At 40.2% G+C, this 13,568-nt stretch overlaps 1 protein-coding gene across 1 annotated transcript in view; it reads right to left on the reverse strand.

Annotated features, from left to right (window-relative positions):
- abcb6b (ATP-binding cassette, sub-family B (MDR/TAP), member 6b) overlaps positions 1–10,990 on the reverse strand; it is a 40,652-nt gene extending 29,662 nt beyond the window's left edge. The window contains exons 1-5 of the mRNA XM_036568520.1: positions 10,590–10,990; positions 9,582–9,792; positions 3,839–3,931; positions 1,812–2,004; positions 1,586–1,707 (exon numbers count right to left, since the gene is read on the reverse strand). Of these exons, the coding sequence (XP_036424413.1) occupies positions 1,586–1,707; positions 1,812–2,004; positions 3,839–3,931; positions 9,582–9,792; positions 10,590–10,661 (691 nt within the window). The 5' untranslated portion in view covers positions 10,662–10,990. The remainder of the gene's footprint in view (positions 1–1,585; positions 1,708–1,811; positions 2,005–3,838; positions 3,932–9,581; positions 9,793–10,589) is intronic.
- Positions 10,991–13,568: the final 2,578 nt, after the last annotated feature.

Here is a 13,568-nt window from a genome sequence, read left to right on the forward strand (position 1 = left end):
TTAAGCTTCACTTGCATTCAACAGTGCATAATCTGAACCCAGAGGTAATAAATTCAGGTCCAGAAAGTAAAAATTTTCCACAGGATTCAGTCCAGCTACCTGGCTTCTGTAGATAGCGCAAACCAGCAGCAGAGGTGTCCAGGCAGCTGGAACAAAATCCTGGAGAGGTTTTTTACTTTCTGGACCTGAATTTATCACCTGTGTGAATTTACAAACTCATTTCTAATAAAAGTTAGGACAGTATGAGAAACGCTAATAAAAACACAAAGCAGTAATTGGTAAATTCTGTTTGACGTGTATTAAATTGAAAACTGCACAAAAACACATTTGATGTTTTATACGCTTCATTGTTTTTGTAAATATACACTCATTCCAAATTTGATGCCTGCAGGTTATACAAGTCTGCAGTAAGGCCAGTCTAGCACCCACACTCTCTGATTATGCAGCCATGCTGTTTTAACACAAGCAGAACGTGTCTTGGCGTTATCATGTTGAAATACGCATAGAAATCCCTGGAACGAACGTCACCTAGAAGGTAGAACATGTTGCTCAAAAGCATTAATGGTGCCATCACAAATGTGAAAGCTACCCACTAATACCTCCCCATACCACGACTGACCCTGGCGTCTGAAATTTACACTGGTAACAGTCTGAATGGTCCTTTTCTTCTTTGGTCTGGAGAAGACAACATCCATTATTTCCAAGAACAATGTGAAAGGTTGACTCCTCAGTCCAAAGCACACGTTTCCACTGTGCATCAGTCCATTTCAGATCAGTTTGAGTTCAGAGAAGTTGGTAGCATTTCTGGATGCTGTTGATATGACTTCCTCTCTGCACAGTACAGTCATAGCTTGCATTTGTGGATGCGACGTCAGACGGTGCTCACTGACAACAGTTTGTCAAAGTATTCCCGAGACCATGTGGTGATATCCATCACAGGAGCATGCTGGTTTTTTAATGCAGTGCTGTCTGAAGGGTCAGAGGTCATGGGCATTCAGTTGTCGTTTTTGGCTTTGCCTTTAATGCACAAAGACTTCTCTGGATTCCCTGTATCTGTTGATGATGATATGCATGACAGAGGGTGAAATATGTCAAATCTTTGAAATGCCTCACTCAGGAATGTTATTTTTACACTGTGGGATTTTTGCTGATGCATTTTTGGCAAAGTGGCAAGCTTAGACTCATCCTTCTTAATAAAGGACTAGGCCCTTCCTGGGTGCTCATTTTCTATCCGAGCATGACTGCATCATCTGTTAAGGTTGTTTTTTGAACATTTCAGCATGTTAGGAACAAATCTCAAATTGCTGCTGTTCTAATGTTTTTGGAAAATGTTGCAGGCATCAGCTTCAGAATGAGCATGTTTACTAAAAACAATGAAGTTGGTAATGAAAAACATTACATATCTTGTCTTTGTACTGTTTTCAAAGTAGATTTATAAATCACTGTTTTCCGCTTTTATTTGCATTTCACATATGTCCCAACATTTTTTGAAAAGGGTTTGTACAAAACCACTTTACACGTTACACAATAGTTCACTCATCACTAATTTCTCAAGTCTATACATATTAGACTATATTAGACTCACTGAGGTAGAGGAACATGCAGATGAAGACAGTGAGGCCAAACCAGGCGTTGAAGTAAGAGACAAAATAAACAATGGCAATCACAATGTCCGCTATAGTCGGCAAGATGGTAAATACAATATAACTGTTGAAACAAGGAGAGAACTCGTGAGAGCAAAACAGCAAGTAAAAGCATCATATAAGCAGATCAGTACATGGAGAATTCAAACACAGCAGGTGAGAGCATACTTTAACAGGTTGCTGACAGAGGATGTGCCACGGTCGATGCTGCGCAGGACATCGCCTGTTTTTCGGCCCAGATGCCAGCGGAGCGACAGAGCGTGCAGATGGGTGAACAGCTGCAGCTGCACCATGCGACTGGTGTGCTGCTGAACGCGCGTCCACAAGAAGGAGCGCATGTTACTGACAAAGCCTGATGTTCCTGTTAAGGGCAGAGTAGGAAAGATTTCAGTTTTGGGGGGTTTAAACTACGAGGGCCCTTAAAAAAATGTATTAATTAATTAAAATGAGCACTTTGCACACAGGATGTCTGTCTAGGCCTCCAATATATTATAAGTTTAACTGTACCCAGAGAGTTCCTCTGTCACACCAGTGAATTACACCAGTGTTTCCCAATTCAGCTCTTCTCTAATACCTGCTGTCATATTTAAAAATCAACTGTACCACCAGAGGGCAGTGAAGAGCCTGCACCTTATGTTTTGGCCAGAGGTTCTAGTCTGTTTAGTCCAACACAGGAAACAAAGGCCATCTCTCAAAAGGTGCCCTAAGGCCCTCAGCTCTTCCTCCAAGTCCACGCCGTGGTGATGTCAACAACATGTGAATGTAAACGGCAAAAGACCTCAAGCGTGCTGGGTTTACAAGTGTGACAAACTCATTTGACATACCCGGCAAGATCATGTTTTTAGATGTTCTCATTTCTCAAAAAACAACATTCTTTATGTTTCTACAGTGGCTAAACTTCAGATTACAATCATAATTCATCTCAATGACAAGTTAGATTTATAAACAAATTCATTTTAACTCACATCTGATTATCTTCTTCTCCATTAAGTTGCACTAACAGCTGTAAACAAACCCCCTCCACTCTGATTGGTCTAACCTGCGTCTCAAAGAATTTTAGGTAAGAGGCCGCTGCTGAGTTCACATATGTGCAGTCTTTACCAAAGACGTATAAAGGACACACTTACGGACACCCCTTTGTATGCCAAGATGAGAACTGGGACGCTTTACAGCTTAGCAGGCACAAGGACCACAAGTGCACCAACTGGGAGAGGGCTTTAGAAAGACCAGTGCAGCCATCTAAAGGCTAGCGCACAATGGATGAGCTGACAGTATGCAGCCATACTACATAGAAAACTTTGCAGAAAAGCAATAATAAACACCAAAATCAAGTTCATATCACAATCTACTTATTAGTAAATTCATCATGTTTGGTATCAGCTAACAACTTCACAAACTCGCTGTTTTCAAGCTAAAGGGTGTGAGGTGAAATCAGTTATGATATTACTAGTCTAGTAATGTTAGCTGAAGTAAAAAGTATTCTGGTTATCCTAAAGACTTAAGGGGAAATCCTTAAGCATTTTTCGAATAATGCCTTAAAATTCAGAAAAGTAATCTGACTAAAATACCCATCACTACTACAGAAGGGGTTTTTAACTGATTAGTTGAATCAGTTTTTTTAGAGCAGGATAAACACCAAAATATGCAGGACAGCATGGTCAACAACCAGGTTTAGAAACCACTAAACTACATCATCAATGCTGATTCTCATTTGAATCTAAGGTTTATAAAAAGTACAATAACTCCTATATAATTAAAATGTATCAGTGAAAACATCTCTTAAAGCAATTCTATTTGGAACAAAAATATGGATTGGTAAGTGGGACTGATTTTAAGAGTGCTGCATACTTTTAAAAGGGGTTATAGAGTAGTCCAGAAACTTGCAATGACACAAAGCTAAGGGGCCAATCCATTAAAAAGGGGGCTTTTTAGAAAGTGAGCTGGAGCTGTTTTGCTGCCAGACTCTCTAAAGATTGCATAAGGCACTTAGCTCAAACATTACTGCACTTAAAACTATTATTCCAATTATCTGCAAAAACAGTAAAAGAGTATATTTTTGTGCAGAAATGATGCCCATAATCTTTGTCTGGGACAGTGGGCTACAGAGAAAGCATGAGGAGAGGCCCTGTGGAGGTGTTTAGAGAACACTGCAAGAGAACACAGACAGAATGAGATGTGTGTGTACTGCAGCTCACCTGCTCCACCACCCTGCAGGAACTTGAGGAGGACATAGACGCACACAGTTGTTGCAAGCACTCTCCAGTTCTCCTTTTCTGATAACTCATTCACTGTGTAACACAAAAGCAGACCAAACAGAGAAAGAACATTGCATAAACAGGATATACAGGTGCCAGTTACAGTATTTTGGTTTTGGCATTGTTTTTAATATGATATACTGTTACATTTACACATTTCTTAAATACATGAGTTTACATGTTTAATAAAGACTCTACAGTCTGAAAAAGTAGGCCTTCAATAGAAAAATCACTAGACAAAAACAACCACCACCCCAAAAGCAACTCAATATCCCATGAGAATATTTCATTTGAATAGCACATAGTGGTTTAATTTACATTAAATAACCACGATTAAGGGAAGAATTATTTTAGATTCATCTGAGATTCACTGAGAGGTAAGATCACTATCGTAGGCTGATGGAATGTGAGGCTGCTGCAGCTTTTTGCTTTTGGCATTTAGAGGTATTCAACATTTTCAACATCAGTGCTCGTGATAAGAGACGGACTATATTTGTATTGACGTCTGTAGTATGAGGAGTTCAGCTTAAAACTGTTTGTGTCCCAGCATAACTGTTGCAAACTATAAGTGCATATAACACATATCTGCCTTACTGCTTATATCTTACATCTACAGAGCACTAGAAGATTTTCTACGTCTTCTACCAGGTCCAAAATATAAAATATAGAGACCAAACAACCACAAAGGTTTCTGTCATCACTCAAAATCAGATCTGAAATATTATCAAAGTCCTGTCAGGAGGGATGGACAAAGCAGAAAACTTCTGTAATTGTGTAAAAGCAGAAATACTCTTAATAAAATATTACTCGAGTAAAACTACAAATATTCTATTTATATTTCTTATTGAGTAAAAGTACAAAAAGCACTTGCTTGTGAATGTACTGAAGTATCAAAAGAAAGAATTCTCAGAGTTGCTATAGCCATTGTGTAACATTACTTTGACAAATGAATACTATTAAGGAGACCTGTGCTACTGAAGCTAGACTCACATTTGCTGTCTGCGGTCACAAACATGTCCATTCAGTCTGGAATAGAACACAGAGGTGGAATGGGAAACAACCTGTATTTTTTTATTAATATAATCAAACAAGATGTTTTCCCCCACAACTCTGTTATCAGATTAACTAGGACACTACTGGCTCTCTGAGTGTGAAATGTTCTAAAAGGTTGAGCTGCTAGTGAGCAGTGAGGGGTGAAAGGAGGGAGATGAGAACTGCCTGCTGTGAAAATAGTTCACACCTCTCCACAAAATCGACTGTGCCAAGACAAAACACAGAACTGCATTTTAGGCTACTGTGAAAAGGTTTAAGTGCATTGAAAGCAAGAACTTTTGTACTTGAACAGAATCAAGTATAAGAGGAATGTCATAACTTTAATTTCATACTAGAAAAGTAACAAGCTGCATGTATCAACAAACTTCATCAGGGGCACTAAAAATTCTGCAGATCCCTGTAGACACTGTAGAAAGAGGCCTGCATGCCACACTGGATGGCCAAGACAGTTACATTAAGAACAACTGCTTCAAGAGTTGAACTTGAACTCTAGTTTCTGAGAAAAAGAAACAGATACAATAAAACATTTATTTAACATCAAACCCCGTCATACTTCAGACAGAGTCATTGACCTCAGTTAAAGACTCCTCACTTTAACTCTGTGTCCTCGTCTCACTGGCTTATGTATGACTTCAGAATAGAAAGCAGCGCAAAAGCAGCCAGACTCAGGACGATGCATAAAAGAGGGCTGGCTTTGGTCTCGGCTGAGAGAGAGCTCGGACCTTTCTATTCATTTACATTCATGGCCATTTTGACTGTGCACTCAGAATCAAATAGGGGGAAGAAAAGGTGGAGGAATGAAGAAAGCGAGGAAAAAAAACGATGAAGGGAATTTTCCCCACAGTGCGAGCAAAATACTCTCTCTCTCTCTCTCAGTTAGGATGGCGAGAGAGCTGATTTTCAGCCCTGGCATGGGGCAGAGGGGGGCAGAGACAAAAAGCCCCTTGTACCAGCGTGTTAACTCTGCTAAAGGCCCCTAATGCCCCCTAATCGTGACTGGCAGGGTTGGTGACCTCCCCTATCACCCCCACCAAATCTCAGTCTGCTTCACAAAAGCCCACTTCTCTCCCGCCGCTGCTTTCATCTGCCTCCAAAGGCAAAAATCACCATTGCCCTCTAATCATGGAGCGGACACACCGACACGTCACTGCTGTTAACCTGAGTCAGTCTGAGACAGCAGGGTAAAGATGCAAGAGTTGACTGGAAGAAGCTGTGACCTAATTGGTGATGATAATGGTGATATGTACACTAACAGAGTGAAGAGGAAAAGAGCGAGGTGTGATTCAAGTAGAGAGCCTGAGAGAGAGAGAGAAAGGGGGGGGGTGCAAAAGCAAGAGAGAGAAAAAGGGTGAAATGGAGCCTTGAGCCATGGAAAGCTTTAGCATAGTTGGGTTTTGTCCCACGTTTCCTTTGTCAGAGTCAGATGCTTTTTGGCTTGGGAGAGTGGAGGGCTTTGACTTCAGCGAGGGGTTTTGGGGGGCCAGTCTTACGTCCAGCTGGCCCAAAACAACGAGGGGCTGGGAACACTGGGGAGGGAGGAGCAAAGAGAATATCCTGAGAGCACCCCAAAACACACACACACACACACACACACACACACACACACACACACACGCACACACACACACACACACACACACACACACACACACACACGCACACACACACCTTCCATCTTTTTTTTTTCTTCATTCATCTTCCTGTTCTTCCAGCCAGCATCTACAAATCTACTGCCACTGTTCAGTTGACCTGATACTCAGACGGATACAAGCTGTAATATAGTCTTGTTAATCACCATTATAGTTTTGGGTTAATAACTGACTTTATCAAATATTGCTAGAATTTTAAAAAGTGCTGATATTACACTGTAAATTGACAAGTCTGCTCAGAATCATAGTCACTGATTACATGACTTTTCTTGAGTTGACTCAACTTGAGGACACCAGAGTTCACCCAACTCAAACTTCTTAGATGAGTCAAAAATTCTCCCAGCTACTGTTTCTAGGTCTGCATCTCAGTTAGATAAACAAAACTGAATTTTTTACTCAGTTTCCCCACTAGCTGGCACTTCTTCTATCACACAGTCCCATCTGGCATATTTTCCTCTCAGGCTTCCGGATATGGAGAGCTATGGCATTGCTAGGATTCAAACTCACAATCTCCTGATGTTGGGATCAATTATTAAACAGTTGCACCACATGAGATGATACCATGCTTTAAAGTCAAAACAGCAAATATTTTCTTCAGTGTATTAAACATTTATAGACACAAAATCTGAATTGCATCATGTGTTCCTGAGTGGCACAGTGGACTAAGCCGTCACCCCAACAGGAGGTTGTGAGTTTGAGCCCTAGCAATGCCAAAGCCATCCATAAGTATGTATCCAAGAGGAAAAATGTCTAGCAGGATTGTGTGATGGAAGGATTCCTGGCTAGTGGGGAAGTTGAGTATAAAAAACAAGTTCACGTTATTTACCAAACTGAGATGCAGAACTAAAAAATTAAGAGAACTTTTGACTCAACTAAGAAGTTTGTGTGAAGTGTGAACTCGTGTCCTCAAGTTAAGTCAACTCTAGAAAAGCCATGTAATCAGTTACTACATCATTCTGAGTTGAGCTGAGCTCTCATTTTTTAACAGTGTATGCAAAGTGTCATTCTTTCCTTCTCTTTCATGTACTACATGATATTTTTACAATCATTGTTATCCATGGTTAGTTGTATACAATAGAAACGATTGCATTAAATGATCACCAACTAATAAACTACAAACATACATATCACTGTTGTTGGAAGAAAACCTTGTATCTCCAAAATGGTAACTTTACAGGAGAAGGAAAAAACATACTTTGCTTTTAATGTAAGTCAAAGGAACCAGATTTTTTTGTTTCTTTTAGTCCATTCTTTATGAAATTTACATACAGTGTAAAGGGCAACAGAAAATTTCAATTTTTGTCAAAAACTGAAAAACATAAAAAATGGAGACACGAAGTTTTCTTCTGACAACAGCGATATGTTAAACACCACTTGGAAATACAGGGTGTCCCAAAAAAATTGACATCATTTCGTAGTCTAATAACATAGCCAATTCTCCCTCAAATGATCTCAAATTAAGAAAATGTGTAAAGACTAACCAAGTTTAATGTTGATTTTTTTTTTTTCAGGTTGAAGAACGGCGTTCACTAGAAATGAAAAGGCATTTTTTGTGTTAGAATATGCTCGAACACAGTCAAACAAGAGCGTGCAGCGCGCATTTTCGGAAAATTCAATAAAAATGCACCAACTAGAAAGCAGAATCGGACATGACACAAAAAATTCATGCTGCAGTGTGTTTGGCAGGAGCTGGACTACCGACTTGACGTGTGTCGTGTCACAGGTGGTGCACATATTGAACATTTGTGAAGCTTTGTGAAATCGGTTATATATATCTACTTGCCTCTGATTTTCTTGTTCAAATTTAGATAAATAAATCTTGTATTGTTCAACATGAAGCCTATTTAATTTTGTTTGATGTCAATTTTTTTGGGACACCCTGTATTATAACAGAGATTTTCATTCTGGCTAACAATGCTGGGGTACGTGCAAATTAAACAGTAAAACTGGACAAGCTTGCCCAGAAGCAAAGTGCCAACATGCCAGTTTGGCAATATTTTGGTAAAATCACCAATTGGTAATTATAATACCAACTAATCATATTAATTATATTACCATCAGGGCAAATGCAAGCTATTAGGTAAGGCTCTGCAACACTCATCTGTGGTACTTTGTAACCGAATTTGGATAATGATGATATTGTTTATTGTTACAATTCATCAGACATTAATCATTTGTCTAAATTTACATTGCTGTCCAAACACTTATGGAATGCTCTCCCCAAGTCTTTTCGGGATGCCTCCTGTCCATCTGCATTTAAATCTCTGCTAATGATGATGATGATGCTGACTTGTACTATCCCTCAAACCACTCAACACTACAGTCTACAAGTTCTCCTCACATTCCACTGTGATTTGTATTTGAAAGAGGGCTGAAAAATGACTGAAAGCTAAACATTTCAGAGCCACTTGCTCTTCATTTACAGCGTCTCACTAATATTTACTGCTGGTTCACATATGTAAACCTGCTGTCCACTGCACCTCCAGTGGACTAGCTCTCTAATACATACTGTCTCATTTAGTCTTCTCTGGATTTGCCTATTAAATTGCCCTCTAGCTCCAGCGTGTATTCTGCTGTATGTGCTTTGTAACAGGGCCTCACAAGAAATGAAACATCAGTGTGAGTTATTTCCTTGTAAAAGAAGCATTAAATACATCTCTCATCCATAACGACATGAAACTAACCACATGCACATGTGGGTTCAATTAGACTTTTCATATTCTTATTTCCAAAGGTCCAGTCGACAACATTTATTTCAGAACATAATAATATCCCTTTTCCTAGAACATGACCACTCATTCATATGTTTGGATACTGTGCCCCCTAGTGGCTGATTTCATTAACACAGCACTGCGGACTGGTCATCAGATGGTCATTTACTCCATCCATATACTGATGAGACAAGCAGTACACAGCATTTGCCAGCAGCTTTGCACTGCTTTGAGAAGGATTTCAGAGTTTCAGGGGAACATGCACCTCACCTATGTCCTTGCTGTAGATAGGCACAAACACATTGATGACCCGCTCCAGGCCCAGTAAAGCGACACAGAGAAGCACAAGGACCTGCAGTGGGGCGCTCCCTCTGGGCCACATGTAGGGTATCAGCAGCGCCACTTTCCTCCTCAAATCCTTCCATGTCAAACTGGACACTACCCTAACCTGACTGGACCCTTGCTGTCGGCCATCTCTGGTCTTGAGAGGAGAAAAAAACAAAAACAATCAGGTCAAAGAAAACAAAATTAGTTGTATGTGTTTTCTTTTAACAGAAAACCCTGTGATGATCCTGACAGATTCTAGTGTTTTTGTATTGCTGACACTTCACAACACTGACAGACCTCAGAGTGCTATACATATTAAAAATCTTCTTCAAACATGAAGTTTTTAATTGATTATTCTTTAAAGAACCATCTTTGTAAATGACATGTGAGTGCAAAGAACCTTTTTAAAGTTAAAAGAACCATTATGTAAATGTTCTAGGAGGAACCCCTAAAACTGGTGCAGAACTTTAACATGATGGGAATGCACCTTCAACCTTGAACTACAGTAACTACACATTCTACTATGTTTACTCTGTTTAATGCGTGGCCACGACTTAGTAAGGTGTGGGAATGAGATGATTAAGTCGTGGCCACGACTTAGTAAAGTGTGGGAACGAGATCCTGATGTGTGGCCACAACTTAGTAAGCCATGATCTCGTTCCCACACCTTACTAAGTTGTGGCCATGCATTAGGATCTCGTTCCCACGCTTTACTAAGTCGTGGCCATGCATTCTTTTTATTTATACAGGATGTCACCAGCGGGACTGTGTACAGTATGTTTAACAGTGTGGAGGAAAAGTAAAGTCACTAGAAGTTAACAGAAGTGCATATCGTAGTAAACTGGCATCAGGATGAACAAAAGGGCGGAGAAGAACACAGCACACACACACACACACCCACACCCACGCTCTCTCTATCTAATCCCACACAGCAGCACCAGGTCCTCTTACCTCCACAGACAATGAAAATGTCTGATTCGCCTCAGTTTCCTTCCTCTTACTTTTCGGACTCTTGCTCGCCATCTGTGCAGGTTTTCAAATTCCCAGAAATGTCGTCTATAGTCATTCTTCCATCGGTGTCACGCCACTAACATCAACCATACAGACCTCTCTGGTGGACCTTTCTGGACCTTTGGCTACTTTCCTATAGCACTAGCTCGCTTTTGTGGCTCTTTTGTGTTCGTGAACACCGTTTGAGACCGAGTTATCTACCTGAGCTCTAACTGGTTTGATTTCTTCATTCAAATATGAAGTGACGTTTCACCAAACGCGTGATGGCTGCCGCTCTTTCTCGCCGGCAGCGTTTAAAACAAATCTTTACCCGAAAGCCACATTGCCAGTGTTGTCATATGGGGGAGGATTCACATGACTGCTTCAGGCTGGTGGTCATGTGAGCAGTTCTGCTTTTAATGCAGCAGAAGTGAAGCTGTGAAGCCACAGTCAGCAAACTGACGCTCGACCTGCTGCACACACCGGCTCTGCCTCTCAGTCTGGTCAAGCCGGCAGACTAGCTTAGTTGAACAGTTTGCTGCTTTAGCTGACCCACCAGCCTAACCCAACAGTCCTGACCATCTTAGACCCGTATGAACGATTCTAAAGTTCAGACCGTCTAACCTGAAACCATCTAAGCTTTGAATACTAATCTTAGAAGAATTGTTAAGCTGAAGTTGATTTTGATTACTATTTCTGATTTATTATTATTTTACAGCGATAATCGCCGAAAGAACGCTCAGGTCATATCATTACATACTGTAATGAAATAATACTACGTGCTATTTAATCATTTCTAATGGCTCAAGTGAGAATTAAAGATGATAAACTGCTCATTCGCGCTCCCGCCGGTGCAGCATCATCACAGCGCTCTTGGGTTCCACGGCTATCTAACGAAGTAAAGAACTGGATAAATAAATGTGATATCATGCAGCGCCACACAGCGGCTATGTGCTTCTACTGCAGATGCCGTCAGCTACAGTTACCGTACCGCCTGCACAGCCTAAAAGCAGCACAGTCACAGCTGCTGATTGGGTTAGACGGTTATTTTTGAATTGATGGCCTAATCCAGTGAAAGATCAGTGGTGTAAAAAGTACAGAGAAACTACAGTTAAATTAATGCAGATATAACTAAAAGTGGAGTGAAAAATACGCTTGAGTGAAAGTGAAATTTATCTACAGTTAAATATACTTAAGTATATTGTAGTATGTGAATGTTTTAACAGATAAAATTAAGAGTCAGAATATGTTTCCTTTTTTGGTGGGGTGTGCTGTGTGATGCAGTGAGTAACAGGATTTTCAAAGACGAGCAGTTTCATTTTACACTGATGAATTTGTTTAGATGTTTTCATTAAAAATAATCTTAATAAATTTAACAAATTAAAATGCACTGGAACTTAACTGATTGGCAAGAGAAAAAAAAATAGAAAAAGTAAGTCCCCATACTCAGCTCTTATCACAACTGAGGGGTTTATCTATGGCTACGTTTACACAGCAGGAAAAAATGGCCCAAATCCATTTTTTTGTTTGGCTGCTCACAATATCTATAAATGTGATCTGTATACAACATTAGTCTGAACAGATCAGCTCCCAAACCGACCAGCATGCTCAAAAGAACAGTGCTTCATGTTGCTTCATGTGGCTCATCCAGAGGTAAACAATCATGACTATGAACCAACGCCAGTCGCTCCTGGAGCTTTCAGTTTCACCCACGCCAGGAGCGATCCTGAAGTTCCAATGGTTGTCAGCTGGGCTCATCATCCAGAATGTGTTCGAGCTCACCGTAAAAAGAGGAAACAACCACTTCTTTGGTTCGTGTCCTCGGATTCTTTAAAGTTTGCTTTCAGACTTTTCTTTGACACTGCAGCCTAACATTTTCCTGGTCCAACAGCAGCAAAACAGCCCCAAGCCATGATACTGCCACCACCATGTTTTACAGGATGACATTCTTATGCTGGAATGTGATATTTGCTTTTGCCAAACATAATATCTCTCCTTAAAGCCATAAAATCTACTTTTGCCTTATCTGTCTACATAAGATTATTTCAGTAATCTTCTGGCTCATACAGGTGGTCTTAAGGAACCGTTAAACAAGCAGAAATACTCTTCTTGGAGAGAAGTGGCTCTCTTTATGCTACCATTCCATATATACTATTCTAGTTCTAATTCTGGATTTTTTGGATCTTCCGAGCTATTCTACTCATTTTTGTTGGATGACCACTCCTGGGAAGGGTAATAATGGGGTTGAATTTCATGAATGAATCTGCCTGAAAGAGGATTGGTGAAGTCCAAACTTGTCAGAAATAGTTTTGGAATCTCTCTCAGCCTGATGAGCATTGGCAAATAATTTTCTGAGGGCCTCAGAAGTCTCATTTGACTCAGACATGGCATGCACTAACCAATGTGTGGTAAAGACCAGACTTGATGGTAAAGACTCAGGTTGATGTTTTTAAGTGTCAGCCACTCACATCTGGCTGTTATCCAACTGATTGAATCTCCCCACATTAAATATCACCTGTACCAAACAGTAATAATTCTAATACTTTTTTCTGAGAAGAGTAGAGGATGCCCATTTCCAAATCCAAATATAAAACATCAGCCACCCGAGTTAAAGAAAAAAGTTGCATCGTCTTTGTCAGCAGTGCTCTGCATCCTGAGAGGCAAGATATTAATGGAAAAATAGGACATGGCTGAATGCTTTGGCTAGGTCACTTGATGGTTTGGGTTTGTTCACTTCAGCTGTCCAATTTTAATTCATATTGTCCTTGTTGGGATAATGTGTTGAAGAGCAGATGCATGCTTGTAAGGAAATGTTGCATTGGTTGTGGCTTTGTGTTAACCTGAGTTCTCATTAATGTGCGCCTAATCTTGCTATTGTTTTGTCTCGATTGGGAAAAAATATGCGTTTATAACGGTGACTTGCCTAACACTGTGGTTAGT

The sequence above is a fragment of the Colossoma macropomum genome, unplaced genomic scaffold, assembly GCF_904425465.1.
Source record: "Colossoma macropomum unplaced genomic scaffold, Colossoma_macropomum, whole genome shotgun sequence".
NCBI classification, from domain to species: domain Eukaryota; kingdom Metazoa; phylum Chordata; class Actinopteri; order Characiformes; family Serrasalmidae; genus Colossoma; species Colossoma macropomum.